General features: G+C 52.4%; 1 protein-coding gene across 1 annotated transcript in view; it reads left to right on the forward strand.

Moving 5' to 3' along the window:
• ccdc88c (coiled-coil and HOOK domain protein 88C) overlaps positions 1–19,143 on the forward strand; it is a 30,492-nt gene that overhangs the window by 1,249 nt on the left and 10,100 nt on the right. The window contains exons 2-18 of the mRNA XM_084678998.1: positions 739–839; positions 2,891–2,999; positions 10,157–10,226; positions 10,822–10,880; positions 12,510–12,593; positions 13,536–13,679; positions 13,793–13,992; positions 14,188–14,269; positions 14,693–14,851; positions 14,963–15,109; positions 15,197–15,341; positions 15,457–15,638; positions 15,763–15,900; positions 16,208–16,927; positions 17,051–17,380; positions 17,630–17,757; positions 18,860–19,001. Coding sequence (XP_084535124.1) covers positions 739–839; positions 2,891–2,999; positions 10,157–10,226; positions 10,822–10,880; positions 12,510–12,593; positions 13,536–13,679; positions 13,793–13,992; positions 14,188–14,269; positions 14,693–14,851; positions 14,963–15,109; positions 15,197–15,341; positions 15,457–15,638; positions 15,763–15,900; positions 16,208–16,927; positions 17,051–17,380; positions 17,630–17,757; positions 18,860–19,001 — 2,940 coding nt within the window. The remainder of the gene's footprint in view (positions 1–738; positions 840–2,890; positions 3,000–10,156; positions 10,227–10,821; positions 10,881–12,509; positions 12,594–13,535; positions 13,680–13,792; positions 13,993–14,187; positions 14,270–14,692; positions 14,852–14,962; positions 15,110–15,196; positions 15,342–15,456; positions 15,639–15,762; positions 15,901–16,207; positions 16,928–17,050; positions 17,381–17,629; positions 17,758–18,859; positions 19,002–19,143) is intronic.

The following is a 19,143-nucleotide window of genomic DNA, read 5'->3' on the forward strand; positions in this document are numbered from 1 at the left end:
TGCCTGGCAGGTGCTCTTTACACCTGGAGCTGCATCCCAAAAGGCTTTAGTGGCCCTCTCATTTTCCTAACACTGGGCAGAGATAGGATTCCAGTGATTCCTTAAAATAGCAAGAAATGTTTTTGCACTAAGAAAGGTTTTTGCACTAAAATATTCATCAGCAATAAAAAAAAAAGAAACGGGAGAAGTAGGTTGCTCCCAAGCAAACTTAAAGGGAGGTAACGACGGCTTCAAAACATTCATCAAGAAAGGAAAGTTTTACTGGATAATCCGAACGCGGCCCTAGAAGTAGGCTATGAGATGAGTATTGAGGAAGCCGTACTGGATACACTCCTGTTAAGGCCTAGTAGGAAGGGTTAGGGATGACAGGTCGAGGTCAGAGGGGAAGTTGTTGGATGATCTTGAGAACTTCCTGCTGGTGTTGGTCTGTCACATGACCACGCTTGCCCAGACACTCATGTTTAACCTCCCCCAGTCACGTAACAGTTGAGACTGTAGACATCATTCTGACTGAGTAGCCATGTTGATGTAAAGTATGCATGAAGCAGCAGCTTGTATCAAAAGCAACATAGAGGGGGGATTCAAACTGGCAACCTCTCGATTTGCAATCAAATACTCCACTTCCACTTAGCTACACCCACGCACTCCCACGTTGACAGGCCTGTGAATGAGCCAGACCAACATACAAGACACCGTATTCCTCTCCTCCTAATCGTCCTTCTCTCCTGTCTTCTGCAGGTGAAGACGTTTGGACCTCTGGGTTCTGGCTCAGAGGACAAGCTGTCCATGTTCATGGACCTAGTGGATGGAGTCTTTCTCCACAAGATCATGACCCACGTGTGAGTACTGCTCACTGCTGTGTGTGTGTGAGAGACAGAGAGACACGGAGAGACACGGAGAGACACAGAGAGAGACACAGAGAGAGACACAGAGAGACACAGAGAGAGACACAGAGAGAGACACAGAGAGACACAGAGAGACACAGAGAGACAGACAGAGACAGACAGAGACAGACAGAGACACAGAGAGACACAGAGACAGAGAGAGTGTGTGTACTACAGAACTTATGGTGTAGAATGTGTTGTGGTATATCTGTACCTCTCTCCTCTCTGTATAAGTTGGGTCCTTAAGACCCTCACTGGACGAAGCGTGTAAGCATGTTTGTCTTGTGTGTTTGGTTGTTTCTCAAATCTGTGTTTGTCAGACAGTATTACGCTGCAAATCATTTCCTGGTTGAGAGAAGTGGAGAGGCTCAGAGAGACAGGATGAACACAAGTCAGACTGAAACAGCATGCACACACACACACACACACCTGGGCGGGAAATGAACCACAAACGGACCTAGTGCAGCTGTTGAAGTTAGCACTAGATTGGCTTGGTTTTCCTCTCTCTAGCTGGTTGTAGTTGTTTCTCACCTCACAGACAGATAAATCAAATCCAACCTCGGGCTGTTAAGTGGACATCAGCTACCACTGTTAGACACCAGGGTAAAGTTGACTCTCTCCACTTCTCCATCTAGCCCCCCCCCCCCCCCCTACTAAATTTGATTAGCGTCAGTCTCTTTGTGCTCCCAGCTGTGCTAACTGAACTCCCTCCCCTCCTCTCTACCCCCTTATGCAGTCCTCTCCTTTAACCCACTTTCCCCAGCCCTCTCTCTATCCCGGCCCCCCACCAAGCCCCCTCTCCCTCCCTCTATCCCAGCCCTGTCCTTCTCCAGCTTCTCACCCACCCCCACCCCGCCCCCCTCCCGTCCTGCCGGTCTTAATAACAATTTAAAATGCCCCCCCGCCCTCCCTCCTGTCCACTCCGACCCAGACAAAGACAACATTATAAGCCTGCTGTTGAGACAATGACACACAGACACATTGAGGGACCTGGTCATGCGTGACCTAGCCGTGGTAATAAGTCGACGTCACGCACGCCTCGTCATATGTTCGTAAGGCACGCACAGGGAGGGCCAGGGTGTCATGGTAACCAGACCAGCTCTACCCACTGCTTAGGGGACAAGTTTGTTTTGGTTGTTACACACGCAGGCTCTCACAGCTACACACAGACTCACATGCACATAGACACACATAGAGTGTGTAGGATAGTGTAGGCCATTGAACCAATGTTGTTGGTGTCTGCTCATTTCCATGTTTGGGTGGGTGGAGACTGCTGCTCAGTGCCAGGCTGGCCCAGTGACATGGACTGGCACAGATCTGACAAACATGCTCACACACACACACTCACACACACACACACACACACACTCACACACACGCACTCAGCTTCAGAGTTATGTTTAGCTAACAAACTTCAAAGATCAATAAGAGCCTGGTGAGAGATGGATGGCTGTGGTAACTCCAACTGCAATGTGGTGTGTGTGTGTGTGACTGGTGTAAAGCTGGAAAGGACGTGGGTCTGCTAGAGGGCTCGTTAGCTGTACAACATAGGAAATCCATAATAAGCACCATGACCCGGGCTACTGCCCTCGAGAAACAGGGCTGGGTGGGTGCGAGGGGGGGGGGGGGGGGGGGGGGACATTCCAGGCCTCCACTCATGTGTACGTTTAATATAAACCCAACCAGTCACTAGCCAATCACATGAACACACACACACACACCTGTCTGTTGGGTCGGTTCTGACTGCTCTGTTTCCTACCTACAAAGACGCTGGTGTGTGTGTGTGTGTGTGTGTGCATGTTTGAGGCCTGTATGGCTTTTTTGCAAACCATCCTGTTGTAAATATTTAATCCTCACTGTTAAGTCACCCAACCCCCACCCTCCCCCCCCTTACACACACACACACACACTGTACACACACTGTACACACACTGTACTCACAGCCCCCTAGGACCTCCGCATGTAATGTGTTTGACGTGTGTAACATCCTGTGTGTGTTTCCATAGAGACCCCAGCCCGACCAATCAGCGCGTGAACAAGAACATCAACAACGATGTCCACCTACGCATCCAGAATCTCAACACGGTCATCAGACACATCAAACTCTACTACCAGGTAACACACACACACGCAAAAGTAGACTGTGACTCCTGGACACATACACCTTTCCTAAACACCTTGAGGCTAGTCCAAAGTCTAAAGTTTGTGTGTTTATGGTGTTTCCCTCTAAACTTTTATCACCACTAACTTGAACTTCTTGGTCTCTTTCTCTCAGTTTGTCTCCGGCCCTACTCTCTGTATTTCTAATATCTCTACTTCTTTCAATTATATTGTACTCCTCTATACCTGACTTTCCCTCTTTGTACCTCTCTGCCTTCTCTTACGTCTAGATAACCTCACAGGAAGAGCAGCCAAGCTCAGTTTGAGAGGGGAGGGGTTTCGCACACACACGACATTTGGGGGCCTCTCAAAACACACACACACGCATGTTGATCAGTAACAGATGTGTTGTCTTTGCCAGTGCTAATCTACAGACCATTAGATAAGTTGAGTGTGTGTGTGTGTGAGAAAGAGAAAGAGGCGTGTGTGTGTGGAGGAAGGCCCTTTGCCTCCCTGAGGGACTGTACAGAGGTTGTAAAGGAAGCAGCCAGCTTTGGTCCCATATCCACTTGTTTCGCTCAGTCCCTGTGGTCCCCCTGGAAGTCCTGTGTTCACTAGCTGTTCCCTGTCCTAGGGAGTGTGTGTCTGTCTGTGTGTTTGTGTGTGTGTGTGTATATATGCCAGAGTAAATCTGTGTGTTTGTAAGTAGTGTTTTCTTGTGGTAACAGGTTCTGTTTTGTAGCCAGGGTAGAAGCTGCTGTGACTCAACTATGCCAGCGTGGCACCATACTGGGTTTGCTCTTTGCTTTAAGTTTTAAAATGTCTGCAATGGTGTTCTACTGGGCTCTAGAACTCTACCGGGACACTAGAACTCTGCCGGTCCTAAAGAACTCTGCCGGGGTTCTAGAACTCTGCCAAGGTTCTGAAGCAGAAGTATCTGTATAAAGCTGAATCACAGGTCGCTGCCACCCTGTGATTGGACTAGACCAGGTCACATGGTAGTGGAGGGGATCTTCTCCATCATCTGCCCACATGGCCCCTCACCAGAAAGCCAGACAAGATAAGACTGACAGTCAGTGTGTGAATGCATGTGTGTGCACCAGTGAGTAAGGGTGTGTGTGTGTGTGTGTTTTCAAGTATATTAGTATCACATCTTTCACCCTCCTCTCAGAGCTGTTTGAAGTTGACCTGAGATCAACAGCAACATCCGAGAAAGTGTTTGTTTCCTGTCTCACTAAGGAAACATAATTTGATGATGAGCATAGATGTGCAAGCAATTTCACAGCGTTGCAGAAACCTGGTGATGACATACCCATTCTGGCGCACATGGTCTGGAGAGCACAGCATAACCCCCATCTGGCTAGGCCCCACCTCACTGAGAGCCTGCCCTGTAGCCCCCCCCCTCTGTAACCCCCCCACACACCCTCAGTTAACCCCCACCCTACCCTAGCCCCTGTTTATTCCCTCACCAACCAGTAAGAACTGTACTGCTGGTGTTCAATAGAAGGATTACAAAGCCTGATTGCCAACCTAACATCAGAGAGAGAGCGAGTGTGTGGTTAGGGGTGTGGTCTTAGTGGTGTTTGGGGATTAACCATAACACTGCCAAAGCTCCCGATTTAATAAATTCTCCAGTTTAGCCTAGATTACCCTGGGCTAGCCTGCGTAGCTTGAATTTGCAGCTGCTTCATCTTGGTGATTCGACCCAGGAACTCCTCTCCTCTCCCAGCCCCACCCTGCTCTACTGCAAGCAGGAGGGGCTGGACAGTTCAGAAGTGTGAGAGGGAGAAGAATCGAGGAAGTGAAAGAGGGGGAGTGGATTTAATCTCTTTTAGGAATCATCTCTCCTCCTTCCCCCTCCCTCCCTCCCTCCCTCCTTTCCCCCTTCCAATTAGATGATGCATCTCTCTCTCTCTCTCTGTCACTCTCTCTCTCCCTGTCCCCCCCCCCCCACCCCCTCTGTTCACTCACCATAAAGCCTACCCCTAGGGCTGACAATAGGGAGCATGGGGGAGGGGAGGGTGAGGAGGTGCACCCTTCCAGTCCATTGTGTGCGTGCATGTGTGCGTGCGTGTGTGTGTAACCGGACACCCCTCAGCCCTGCTGTTACAGGAGACGCGTGGAGCCTGAACCACCTTCAGCTCATTCCTGCTCTGCTCTCCCTCTCCTCTTCACTCTCAGCGCCCTCTTCCACTCCACTCGTTTTTTTTCACAGCTCCCTTGCGCTCCCCGTTCCTTCTCTTCCTTTCTTACTAGAAAGACAGGAAAGTCCCTCCTGAGCCTGTTGCCGTGGGAAACCCAGAACAAAGCCAGTGTAGCAGAGATGTTAGTCTCAACATCCTCCACTCTATCACTTTATCCACTGGCCTAGATATCTGTCTTTCTCTCTCTCTCTCTCTCTCTCTCTCTCTCTCTCTCTCTCTCTCTCTCTCTCTCTTTATCTCTCTCTCTCTCTCTCACTCTCTCTCTCTCTCTCTCTCTCTCTCTCTCTCTCTCTCTCTCTCTCTCTTCCCCACTCTCTCACTTTCTCTGTTTCACTCTTTTATTCTTAGTAATTCCGTATGTCCGTTGCTGCATGCATAGCTGCTGGATGGGTCTGACTGTTGTAAAGCTGTTTGTTTAGTGTGTGTCTGTGTTGACCTTTGGCCCGTTTGTTGACTGTGCAGGCAGCCCAACGGTTCGAGTGCTGTGACTGAGGACAAGACAGCTCTACACCATCTTTATTGTTTGTGTAAAAGTGCCTGTGTGTGTGGTGGTGGGGGGGGGGGGGCATTTCTGCTTTATGTTTCAACAGTGTTTAACCTTTTGATGATAGGTCTTGGCTGGCTAGTGTAGCAAACCTGCATTCTAAGGCACCCAGCCAACTATTTAAACAAGTTCATTGAAGCACAAGGCCACACACACACACACATGCACAGCCAGGAGAAATAAGGATGGGGTAGTGAGAAAGAAAAGGGAAGAGAGAGAGAGAGAGAGAGAGAGAGAGAGAGAGAGAGAGAGAGAGAGAGAGAGAGAGAGAGAGAGAGAGAGAGAGAGAGAGAGAGAGAGAGAGAGAGAGAGAGAGAGAGAGAGAGAGAGAGAGAGAGAGAGAGAGAGAGAGAGAGAGAGAGAGAGAGAGAGAGAGAGAGAGAGAGAGAGAGAGAGAGAGAGAGAGAGAGAGAGAGAGAGAGAGAGAGAGAGAGAGAGAGAGAGAGAGAGAGAGAGAGAGAGAGAGAATCATTGCTCAATAGAGTCAATAGAGAAGATGAGGACACAGAAAAGAAGGAAGGGGGGGGGGGGGGGGTTACCATGGTGCAAGGAATGTCCCTTTCCAGCCTGCTGTTGGGTTCACACACACAAACACAAAGTGTAGGGTGGGTGATCTTTTCAGCTGACCTGGTAACTTGGATGATAGTTTATAATACTGTAACATGCGACTGTGTGGGGTTTTGCATGTTTGTGAGCTACCTGTGAACTAGGCATCCGTTAGACTCCCCATCACACACACACACACACCAGGGGGAGATGCGCAGAGGATGTGGAGCAGTGGGCCAGCTAGCGTTGAGAGAAATGGGCTGGAAACATTGAAGGCATTGACAACTGTTCCCACTCTCTCTCTCACACACACACAGACACCCATGGAAGTGGAACTGGTGCCAGCAGTATAGATTATTGATCAGTAATGTGAACCCAGTGGGGCAGCAGGCAGGGTCAGGATGGTCCGACCTCTAAATCATTCCCCGGAGCAAGGAAACGCTCAACAGAGTTCCTCTATTGATGCTGTGTTGAGGGGGTCTCTGATTGACCGTACTGTGTCAAATAACTTGTGCTGCACAACCCTGGCTAACTCACAACCCCGGTCTCTATACTGTACGCATGTAGATGATTTTGTACTGCGTGATGATAAACAGTGACATGATGTTCATCATAAAGGTGTTGGTTGACTTGCCACTCACCTAGTGGTGTTCTGAGTAGTCTCTACGCTACTGCAGCTGCTGCTACAGGCTAACGGGGCAACACAGGAACAGGAAACAGGAAATGGGTTTTGCAGCAAAAAGGAAAATTCTTTAGTTCATTGTGGGAGAGGAGGGGAGAGATGTCGAGAGGACAGAAGTAGAGGAGAGAAGGAAAGGTATTATGTGTCCTGCATGTATAATGTATCAACCCCCCTCATCTATAATGGAATGTATTATTTCATTATCGTGTGTGTGTGTGTGTGTGTATGCATACATTTATATGTGTGTGCGTGTGTGCTGGGGGTGGGAGCTTCTGTCAGTCTACAGCTGACCTGGTGTCTTCTCTATGCATCATAGAACTCACTAACACCTGCAAGATACTGTAACAGTAGACTGTACACCAGGTGTAAGCTGAGAGGCAGTCTGATACACACACACACACACGCTGTGTGTACTTACATGTGCACATAGAGATGCACGCACACACCGTGTCTGGTGTCAGGGCTGTTATTCCTTCCCAGGTGAGAGGACGCCTGTGGAACATGATGCTGTCAGCCCTGCAGCTGGTCTGGGACACTCCTGAGCTGCTGGAGATCAGGACGATCCTGCTCCACAGATGCTGCTGCTCTGCCTCATGCTGGATCTCTCTCTCCTACTGTCCTGTACAGTCCTGGATCAGAGGCTAGCCCTATATCTCTCTCTCCTACTGTCCCATACAGTCCTGGATCAGAGGCTAGCCCTATATCTCTCTCTCCTACTGTCCCGTACAGTCCTGGATCAGAGGCTAGCCCTATATCTCTCTCTCCTACTGTCCCGTACAGTCCTGGATCAGAGGCTAGCCCTATATCTCTCTCTCCTACTGTCCCGTACAGTCCTGAATCAGAGGCTAGCCCTATATCTCTCTCTCCTACTGTCCCGTACAGTCCTGGATCAGAGGCTAGCCCTATATCTCTCTCTCCTACTGTCCCGTACAGTCCTGGATCAGAGGCTAGCCCTATATCTCTCTCTCCTACTGTCCCGTACAGTCCTGGATCAGAGGCTAGCCCTATATCTCTCTCTCCTACTGTCCCGTACAGTCCTGGATCAGAGGCTAGCCCTATATCTCTCTCTCCTACTGTCCCGTACAGTCCTGGATCAGAGGCTAGCCCTATATCTCTCTCTCCTACTGTCCCATACAGTCCTGGATCAGAGGCTAGCTCTATATCTCTCTCTCCTACTGTCCTGTACAGTCCTGGATCAGAGGCTAGCCCTATATCTCTCTCTCCTACTGTCCCATACAGTCCTGGATCAGAGGCTAGCCCTATATCTCTCTCTCCTACTGTCCCGTACAGTCCTGGATCAGAGGCTAGCCCTATATCTCTCTCTCCTACTGTCCCGTACAGTCCTGGATCAGAGGCTAGCCCTATATCTCTCTCTCCTCTCTTATCCCTCTCCAGAGTCCTGTACAGTCAGGCTCTGATACACAGTTTCTCTATTAGTGTGACAGAGGATGTGAGGAGATGGTAGATTGGAACAACTGTTTCCATACAGCACAGCCATGGCAACAGACCTCTGGAACCCAAATGAGCCCTCTGACTTTGTGTGTGTGTGTGTGTGGGTACAGTGTGTGTGTGTGTGTGTGTGTGTGTGTGTGTGTGTGTGTGTGTGTGTGTGTGAGGGCACAGTGTGTGTGTGTACATGGGTCCTGTTAGAGGATGGTCAATAAAACATGTTGGGTCTTGCCTATCGTGTGTGTTGGAAGTATGTTGCCACGGTTGCCATTGTAGCCAAGGTCAGGTTTCTCCACACTGGTACACGGCTCCTCTATGTGCAGGAACATACACACACTCATGCACACACACACAGAGGCCAGTCTTCCTGTATGTGTGTGATGGACAGCCTAACCCTTCCTCTCTCTGGGAGGGGGGTCATTATTGCAGACAGACAGTATTGGTTCCTAACTGACCTCTATAAAATCAAGTCCGCTTGTCTTTCAGTCTTGTCTGTTCACACTCTTCCTGTTCCCACCTTCATGGCTTCCTGTTGACCTCCAGGCTGTTTCCTGTTGACCTCCAGGCTGTTTCCTGTCTGGCCTCCTGACGTTAACCCTCTACTGGGGGGGTCTCAGCCAGAGACTCCTTCTCCTCCTCCCCTGCCTCCTTCATTCTCCTCCCCTGCCTCCTTCATTCTCCTCCCCTGCCTCCTTCATTCTCCTCCTTCTCCTCCCCTGCCTCCTCCACTCTCCTTCTCCTCCCCTGCCTCCTCCACTCACCTTCTCCTCCTCCCCTGCCTCCTTTTAGCCTGACATTGTCATACTCATAATTCTAGTCAGAATATGAGTCTGAAAACTCTCTGTTGGGCTGTGACTACAGGGCGTGTTTCAACCGAACTCGTAAAACAAATGCCTCTTCGCTCAATTGGATAGACCTACAACCAATCAGAGCAACGTAATATGTTGTTTCTTGAAAACGAATTCAACCCAAGCGGGCTCTTTCGTGACGTTGTTGATTACGTTACTTTTGATCATCTGTCCATCATCGTATAAAGCCCGCCCTGGCAATTTCATTGGTCCGTCCCGATCCTGGTAGTGTTGTTGTTCCCAATACGAGACCCTCCAGACCCAACTTCCCGACCCAATTTTTTTGTGGGCGGGGAGAAGTTGGCTGGCAGCCATGCTAGCCTCCTTCATTCTCCTTCTAGTCCTCCCCCTGCCTCCTTCATTCTCCTTCTAGTCCTCCTTCTCTTCCTTTCCCACTCCTCCTCTATTCTCCTCCTTCTTCCTTTCACAGCTCTTATGTTCCATGGAAGACACCATAACATACAGTAGATCAGAGACTGTACTGTAGACCAGACACTGTACTGTAGACCAGAGACCATAAATTAGACCAGATACTGTACTATAGACCAGATACTGTACAGTAGACCAGATACTGTACAGTAGACCAGAAACTGTACAGTAGACCAGATACTGTACAGTAGACCAGAAACTGTACAGTAGACCAGATACTGTACAGTAGACCAGATACTGTACTATAGACCAGATACTGTACAGTAGACCAGATACTGTACTATAGACCAGATACTGTACAGTAGACCAGAAACTGTACAGTAGACCAGATACTGTACTATAGACCAGATACTGTACAGTAGACCAGATACTGTACTATAGACCAGAAACTGTACAGTAGACCAGATACTGTACTATAGACCAGATACTTGGGGCTCTTATACTATCTCTCTGTCTCCTTGTTTCTATAGGAGACTCTTCAGCAGCTGATTCTCATGCCCCTGCCCAATGTCCTGACCATCGCCAAGGACCCTCTCTCAGGTAACTCACACACACGCACACATCTAAGAGATTTATGATTGGCTGGAGAGCAGATCGAATGGGGTGTGAGGAGGGCCTAGGTTCTGTAGTCTCAGCCAATCAAGAGGGTCTCGTGAACCTTTTCACTGATTGTTGAGTACTTTCTTTTTTTTTCAGTGCAAATTTAGTAGACCGATAGAGACATGCAGAGTGTGTGTGTATGTTTTGCATGTCATTTCCTGTACCATTCCACCACTGTATCTTTACATCAGACCCTGCTTATTTCCATGGGCGGCCCTTATCTAGATCCTATCTGATTGGTTCAAACAAAAGTGTGTTTACCAATCAGGAACAATAGGTCGCAGGATGAGGAAGTAGCAGGGTGAGAGGTGATTGGCTGGTGGAACTGTTTCTATTGAGAGCCTTTCTTTGAACAGCCTCCCTCGGTCTGCAGGGCTGGGCCCTGAGGTCGCCATGACAACATCGCCCCCTGAGGCTCTTTTAAGGAGTCCCAGGATCACACACACACATACACACACACACACACATATACACACACACACATACACATTGGATGTTTGATAAGCCTAACCCTGTGTTTGCACTTTCTCCATAGCAAAGAGCATGGATGAAATCAGGAGGCTGCTGCTGCTGATTCTGGGCTGTGCTGTCCAGGTAACGGAAACAAAACACACCCATTTCTCACAAACACAACTAAACGCACCCTGGACAGATGTGCAGCAGGTACAGTAGATTAGGACCACAGGGGAAATGTACACAGGTGGGTGTACCCACTTAGGCAAACAACCCACCTGCCCTCACTGGTAATCTCTTTCCCTCTGCTCTCCTCTCCGCACACCCCCTCCCCCCCAACCCCCACCTCCCTGCCCTCCCCCTCCCTCCCCCAGTTTGTCTCCTGCCTCATATAGTTTGACTCTCCTGTCGTGCTCCACCGGCCCCTGTTCCAAGCAGTCTTAGCTGTGTCAATGCAGTGCTTTTCTGCATGTCAGAGCGGGCCTGTGGATCAATGCCTGCCAGCCCCAGGCCCTACTACAATCCTAGCCCCAGCCCCAATCCTAGCCCAAGGCCCACCCTCAGTCCTAGCTCCAGCCCCAGGCCCAATCCTAGCCCTCGCCCCCAGCCCTAATCCCACCCATGTGATTAGACTGTCACACATCAAAACTCTCTCTCTCTTCAGACAGACTGCAGACTGCAGTGTGCTCTGAGGACAGACAGAGGAGGGGGGGGGTGCCCCTGGAGGCACCCTGCAGTCTGCTCTGGGGTGGCCCACGGCCCTCTGAGGAATTAACCTGGGAGCCACCTGTGCCCTGCCTGTCTCCTTCTCCTTTTCTTATCCTCCACCCTTCCTCCCCCCCTGCTCCCCTTGCCTCAACTTCCCCTCTGCCTCTCCATGCCCCATCTTCTCTCTATATATCTCTCTCTCGCCCCCCTCTCCTCACTGCCTCTGAGGGCTGTTGTTTCTTTCTTCCTGGCTGTGCTGTCCTCCCCTCGCCTCACTCTTCCTTTCTTCTTCACCCTCTCTCGCTCTGCTCTCCCAGGCCTTTATCTGTATTTGTACTTCCTCTTTCTCCTGCCTCCCTTGTTTTCATCCCTCCTCTTTGACCTTCTACCTGCACTTGTTTTTCTGGTTTCTGGGAGAGGCGGAATGAGAGAGAAGGAAAGGCAACAAAGCAGATTTCTTTCTTAGTTTTTGTTTTGTGGAACCAAAAGGCACAACGTTGCAGCTAAACAGCTTTGCACCTGGATCCCATTCACTGTGGAGATTAGGTTGCATCCGGTATACTTACAATTGTTCCTTCTATTACAAGTCATGAGAAAGGCAATTCTTTTAGTTCAGATATTTTTCTGCAGCCTTAAATACCCCCCATGTTCTTATCAACAGTACACACCTTATGTCCTCAACCTCAGCTTTACACGCAGTACAGTATACCACTCCCATCCCCATTGTACCAGATCACTACCATCTCTATAGAATCTTAATGAGCAAATCAAGCCCAGACTCGCCCAATAAACTCATCCCTCTGTCCTCTAACTTTCCTCTTTCATCTCCCTCTCTCTCCTTCTTTTCTCCCTCTTTCCCCTCCTCCTCTCCCCATCCCTAATCTCTGTCATAGAGGAGCATGCTGGGAGGATCAGCCTGATCAGGAAGCTAGCTTAACTGTTAGCTTGGCTGTAGTTCTTGTGTGAACTCAAGAACGCTCAAGTTCATTGTGTGTGTATATTTGAGTGTGTATGTTCTCTCTGTATGTCTTATTGTGTGTGTGTGTGTGTGTGTGTGTTCAGTGTGAAAGGAAGGAGGAGATGATTGAGAAGATCAAGGTGTTGGACATCCAGACCCAGGCTGCCATCGTCTCTCACATCCAGGAGGTAGAGGAGGGGGTGGAGGGGTGGGAGGGGGTGGGAGGGGTAGGAGATGTGGAGGAATGGGAGGGGTGGGAGGGGTGGAGGAGTGGGAGGGGTGGAGGGGGTGGGAGGGGTGGAGGGGGTGGGAGGGGTGGAGGAGTGGGAGGGGTGGAGAGGGTGGGAGGGGTGGAGGAGTGGGAGGGGTGGAGGGATGGGAGGGGTGGAGGAGTGGGAGGGGTGGAGAGGGTGGGAGGGGTGGAGGAGTGGGAGGGGTGGGAGGGGTGGAGGGATGGGAGGGGTGGAGAGGGTGGGAGGGGTGGAGGAGTGGGAGGGGTGGAGGGGTGGGAGGGGTGGAGGAGTGGGAGGGGTGGAGGGATGGGAGGGGTGGAGGGGGTGGGAGGGGTGGAGGAGTGGGAGGGGTGGAGAGGGTGGGAGGGGTGGAGGAGTGGGAGGGGTGGAGGGATGGGAGGGGTGGAGAGGGTGGGAGGGGTGGAGGGGGTGGGAGGGGTGGAGGAGTGGGAGGGGTGGAGAGGGTGGGAGGGGTGGAGGGGATGGGAGGGGTGGAGGGGGTGGAGGGGTGGAGGAGTGGGAGGGGTGGAGGGATGGGAGGGGTGGAGGAGTGGGAGGGGTGGAGGGATGGGAGGGGTGGAGGGATGGGAGGGGTGGAGGGGGTGGGAGGGGTGGAGGAGTGGGAGGGGTGGAGGGATGGGAGGGGTGGAGGGATGGGAGGGGTGGAGGGATGGGAGGGGTGGAGGGGTGGGAGGGGTGGAGGAGTGGGAGGGGTGGAGGGATGGGAGGGGTGGAGGAGTGGGAGGGGTGGAGGTGGTGGGAGGGGTGGAGGTGGTGGGAGGGGTGGAGGTGGTGGGAGAGAGGCCTGGAGGAGTAAGAGTGGGACTGAATTGGTTAATCCATTGTTTGATTGCATTGCTTATTCGTTTATTTATTAGTTGATTGCTCGACCCCTAGGTGACCCACAACCAGGAGAATGTTTTGGACCTGGCCTGGCTGGAGGTGGGGGGGGAGCTGCCTGCTGAGGAGCTGGACCCCCTGTCCAGAACCATGGCCCTGCAGCTCCGCAAGCTCATAGACGACAGGGACGAGTCTGCAGAGGTACCAGGGAGGGAGGGATGGGTGGATTGGTGGAGGGATGAACAAATGGATGGGTCGGTTAGTCTAGCTGTCCTTTGATGATTCCATCTCCATGAACCCCAACCCCACCCCAGGTGATCATGGAGCTGACCCAGGAGAGGGACTACCTGGCCTCCCAGCAGTCCCCCGGCCCCAGCCCAGAGAGGGGCCTCTCCCTGGGGGGCCTGCTGGGCTCCGGGGGCCCGGGGGCCGTGCTCACCAAAGAGGAAAAGCAACACCTGTCTGTGGAGCTGGCTGACACAAAGTCTAAACTCAGACGGTCGCGACAAGAGCTGTGAGTTTAGCGGAGGGATTCCAGCTGGGGCTGGGTGGGAGCGAGTGTGTGTGTGTGGGCAATTAAACGTGTGCGTGTGTGTGTGTAATTATATGTGGTGGCGTGTAATTATGTGTTTAAAGCTGATGATGTGGGTTTGAACTGTAAATGCTGTGTGCGTGCGCCTGTGTGTGTGTGTGTGTGTGTGTGTGTCAGGGAGGAGAAGACAGAGCAGCTCCTGGACTCTAAACACGAGGTGGAGCGTCTCGATCAGGAGCTGCAGAGACTCAAGCAGGAGGTCAGCTCCTCTCCTCCACCCCTTTTTCTCCTCCATCCTCTTGTCCCTCATCCCTCCTCTTCTCTCCTCCACCCCTTTTTCTCCTCCATCCTCTTGTCCCTCATCCCTCCTCTTCTCTCCTCCACCCCTTTTTCTCCTCCATCCTCTTGTCCCTCATCCCTCCTCTTCTCTCCTCCATCCTCTCGCTTTTGATCACGCCACGCTGTACTTCCTCCCACCCTCTGTCCTCCATCCCTCCTCCTCTCGACATCCTTCTGTTCCTCTTCTTCATGTCTCTTCTCTCAAACTCCCCCCCCCTCATCCCTCTCCACTCTTTTTAAAATGGTATTAATATTTTCTTTTTTACAATTGATCTATTCAGTAAACTATCCACCCCTCCTCACCTCTCTCTCTCTCCTCCTCTGTCCTGTTCCTCTCTCCCAGAGCGTGCAGCTGCAGGCAGAGGCCCGCTCGGTGCGTGTGTACCGGGACGAGGTGGACGCCCTGAGAGACAAGGCGGCCAGGGTGGACCGCCTGGAGACGGAGCTGGGGCGCTGCAAGGAGAAGCTGCACGACGTCCACTTCTACAAGACCAGGGTGGAGGTGGGAGCCACGCACACACACACACACACACAGACCGACACACACACATGATTATTTCACCTACGCTCACAAGCCTCCAAACGGCACGTCTGCTGTGGCCTGGCCTCTCAGGAGCTGCGCGAGGACAACATGACCCTGCTGGAGACCAAGGCTCTGCTGGAGGAGCAGCTGAGCGCCGCCAGGGGGCGCTGTGACAAGCTGCACGAGCTGGAGAAGGACAGCCTGCAGCTCCGCTCCAAACTCCACGACATGGAGATGGTGAGACACCTGTGTGTGTGTGTGTGTGTGTGTGTGTGTGTGTGGGAGGTGAGGGTGTGTGTGTGCTAACCCTCCTGCTCCCCTCAGGACCGGGACGGGGATAAGAAGCGTCTGGAGGAGCTGATAGAGGAGAACATGCTGCTGGAGATCTCCCAGAAGCAGAGCATGAACGAGTCTGCTCACCTGGGCTGGGAGCTGGAGCAGCTGGCCAAGAACAACGACAGCAACGACAGTAAGACACATACACACACACACACCATCTCACACACGGAGACACAGACGCATGGACATACACATCAGACATCACACAACCAGTCCTAACTGCATCCCCTCTCTCACCCCAACAGCTCGGAAGTCGTTTGTGTTTGAGATGAACGAGTGTGCGTCGAGCAGCCTGCTCAAGCTGGAGAAGGAGAACCAGGGCCTGCAGAGCACCATCCAGGAGCTGAGGCAGGCCTCGCTGGCCCTGGAGGAGACCCAGCTACGCAACCTGGAGCTGGACAGGGACAACCAGGCCCTCAGCAAGAAGGTAGGACACCGCTGGACTGCACCCACACAGACATGCTCACAAGGACTCTGGGCCTCTGTTGTCATTGCGTGCCTGTTTGCGGCTCTGGGTGACCTTGACTGGCGGCCATCTTGTGTGTCTGCAGCTGGAGCGTCTGCAGACCCTGCTGGATCAGGAGAAACAGACCAATCAGGACATGGAGAGTCTGGGGGAGGAGCTTCTGAAGGACAAGCAGCAGCTGGAGAAGGAGAAGCAGAAACTACAGACTGATAAAGACCGACAGGTAGAGGAGCACACACACCAACACACACCAACACAGCAGGCTCACGGGAACATACAGGGATCACACTTTGGGTATCTCACTTTCATTGCTCGTTGCTCAATGGGTGGAGCACTTGCCATACGTGCTGAGGCCCAAACACTGCGGCCCGGGTTCGAATCCGGCTATTTCCGCATGTCTTCCTCTCTCTCTCTCTCTCCTGTGCAATGTCTTTTTGTATATCTCTGTTCAATAAGCCATGAAAAGGCCAAACTCGTTCTCATTTGATTGAGTCCCTCCCTCCCCCCTTCCCTTCCCCTCCTCCCCCCAGATCGTGGAGCTGGAGCAGGAGAAGCAGCACCTGAGCCAGGCGGTGAGCTCGCTCCGCCAGCGGGCGCAGGCCGACAGCGAGGCGCGCGTCCGCGAGGTGGAGACGGAGAACCGCGTCCTCCACCAGACCATCTCCGACACGGGCACCAAGCTGGCCCGCCTGGAGGCCCAGGCACGGCTGGCCAGCCAGGAGATGGAGGACCTGAACGAGAGGAGCCAGCGCTGCGAGGAGCTGGAGAGGGAGGCGGGGAGGCTGGAGAGGAGCAGGGAGGCGCTGCAGAGGGAGGTGGCCTCCCTGAGGATCTCCTGCGAGAGGACGGAGGAGCTGGAGCAGGAGAACCGCCGGCTGAAGAAGCTGGCCGACACGGCCCAGAACGTGAGCCTGCGGCTGGGCAGCCTGGAGGCCGAGCACAGGGTCCTGGAGGAGGAGAACATGGAGCTCAGGAGGAGCGTGGAGGCCCTCCGGCCGGCCTCGGCACGCCTGTGCCAGCTGCAGTTGGAGGGGGAGGAGATGGAGAAGGAGCGGGAGGAGCTGACGCGGGCGCTGGAGGAGATGAGGGGTCAGGCCAAGAGGGCGGAGAGGCTGGAGCTCAGCTGTGCCAGTCTGACCCAGGAGACCCAGAGGCTGCAGGAGGCCCTTGAGAACAAAACCAGCCAGAGCCAGAGTCTGGAGAGGGAGACCCGGCAGAGCCAGGCCAAGCTGGAGCAGCTACGCAGGGAGGTAGGTGGACCAGTTGGGTGTACTGCACGGGCCAAAGGGTTGCTGGTTCAAATCCCAAACACTGTTGGGACTTAGTTGATGTCTGATGACCTTCCATGAGTCGTAAATTGACCTTGAACGTAGGTGGAGGAACTTCGCCAGGAGGGGAAGAGACTGGAGGGTGTGGAGCAAGAGAAGAGAGTGCTGGAGCAGGAGCTGAGCCAATCAGAGAAGGACAGGAAGCAGCTGGAGAAGGAGGGACGCCGTCTGAGGCAGCAGCTGGAGGAGAAGGAGGCGGGACTAGAGGAGAGCACCCTGCGATTGGCCAGTCTGGAGAAGGAGGGCGGGGCCTTGAGCAAGGAGCTTGACAGGCTGAAGGAGGTGTCGGGGCGGGTCAAGGAGCTGGAGAAGGAGAATAAGGATCTGCAGAAACAGGCCACCATCGACAAGCGGACTCTGGCCACGCTACGAGAGGTAACGTCTGTCGGTGTTGGGGACATAGGTCAGGGGTTGGGGTTAAAGGTCAGGGGTTGATGCAAAAAACACCCCACCATCGAGCAGCAACCAGGCTACACAACAACAGATGTGTCTTCAGAGGACCAGGTCTAGATTCTCAGATAGTGGGGAAGGAAATTCTAGCCTTTGGGGTTTTGGACGCATACACTTAGTCAGTAGCTGTTGTTGTGGATTTGCGCTGACCTGCTGTGTGTGGGGTGGGTGTAGGAGCTGGTGAAGGAGAAGCTGCAGGTGCAGCAGCAGTGTAACGAGCTGGAGACTCTGAGCCAGGAGCTGGAGAAGATGGGCCTCAACCGAGAGAAACTGCTGCAGCAGGAGCACAGCTGGGAGGACAAGTAAGACACACACACACACACTCCCACATGAACCCTGTTAGCGCTGGTTGGTAACCTTCAGCTTGTTGTCGTCACCTGCTCCACGCTGCCCCCTACCTGCCGTGTCAGGTACCAAGGGTGAGTCTTGGGTGGAGTGTCCTTGATGTCTGTGTGGTCTTCAAACATTCTCTCCGTTATTGAGCTCACTGTGTGCCTCTCTTTGTCTTGGTACTGATGCCCATGTGCATGCTGGTTTTCTGTGTGGCGGTTTGAACCAGAGTGACCCTACCTAGAATGCATCTCGAAGGCATGTGCAGTGTGCTGCTATAGGTCTATTTCTGCCCTATTATAGTTCTGACATGCCCTCAGAAGTGGCAGATTACAGACCACTGCTGGACTCATTTCCTGTGGAATGTTTTCTGGACAGCAGATGGTTGGTTGCCTTTCTCTGAGTGGTGGCATGGAATTGTAGTCTTTTTAGTAGTTGTAGTCCGGTTGTGGGCTGAACCCGGGACTTGTGGCTCCACAAGGAGCGATAATTTCCCATGTGCTTCAAGGATTCATTTTCCTTCTGATATTTATATCCTGGGAGAGAAATAGTCCGGTAAAGTGAATTCGTCATCATTAAAACTGAGACTTTTTTTCTCTAACTGTTCAAGTTATACTATGCACTTCTAGACACTATTGGGTTAAAACTCTGCTGAAGTCACTCTCACATTCCTATAGTGTTTGGTAATCCGTTAGAGGGTGTGTGTGTAAGAGAGTAATGATATCTGGTTCCACCACTTGGCTGGGGTTTCCAGTGTTCCAAGCTCCAGTAACGGCACAGTTCTGCCTGAGGGAAGACAGCAGTAGGAGAACATGCTCTGGTCTGATCCTGGTGTCTCCTACTTGGCCCTGTCACACACTGTTGTCCTTCCAGACCCGGGGGACAGTCCCCTGTCCTGTGGCCCCACTCTAGGACCCTGCCATCAGATACAACCAGTTGACCTTGCCCATCACATGAATGACTGACCCTCTGAACGAATGGATCATTAAATGCAAGTCTGCACCTAGGTCCTGTTTGTGGTTCTAGTGGAAAAGGGGGTCATCATGAGACTGTCTGTCTGTTTGTACCCATCAGTAAGTACAGGTTGTTGGAGAGCAAGATCGAGTCGACCCTGAAGAAGACTCTGGAGATCCGGGAGGAGAAGATCCTGAGGCTGGAGTCACGCCTGGAGGAGTCCAGCAGCCTGAACCAGCAGCTCCGTACTGAGCTCAGCACCGTGAGGACCACACACACACATATACACACATGTATAAATACACATATACACAGTATACACACACATACACACACATACACCCCCCCCCCCCTTCCCACTGCCAGACGGACACACAAACCCCCACACACACAAGCACACATGG

This window comes from Hypomesus nipponensis, chromosome 3 (genome assembly GCF_054491055.1).
Source record: "Hypomesus nipponensis isolate SF chromosome 3, ASM5449105v1, whole genome shotgun sequence".
NCBI lineage: Eukaryota > Metazoa > Chordata > Actinopteri > Osmeriformes > Osmeridae > Hypomesus > Hypomesus nipponensis.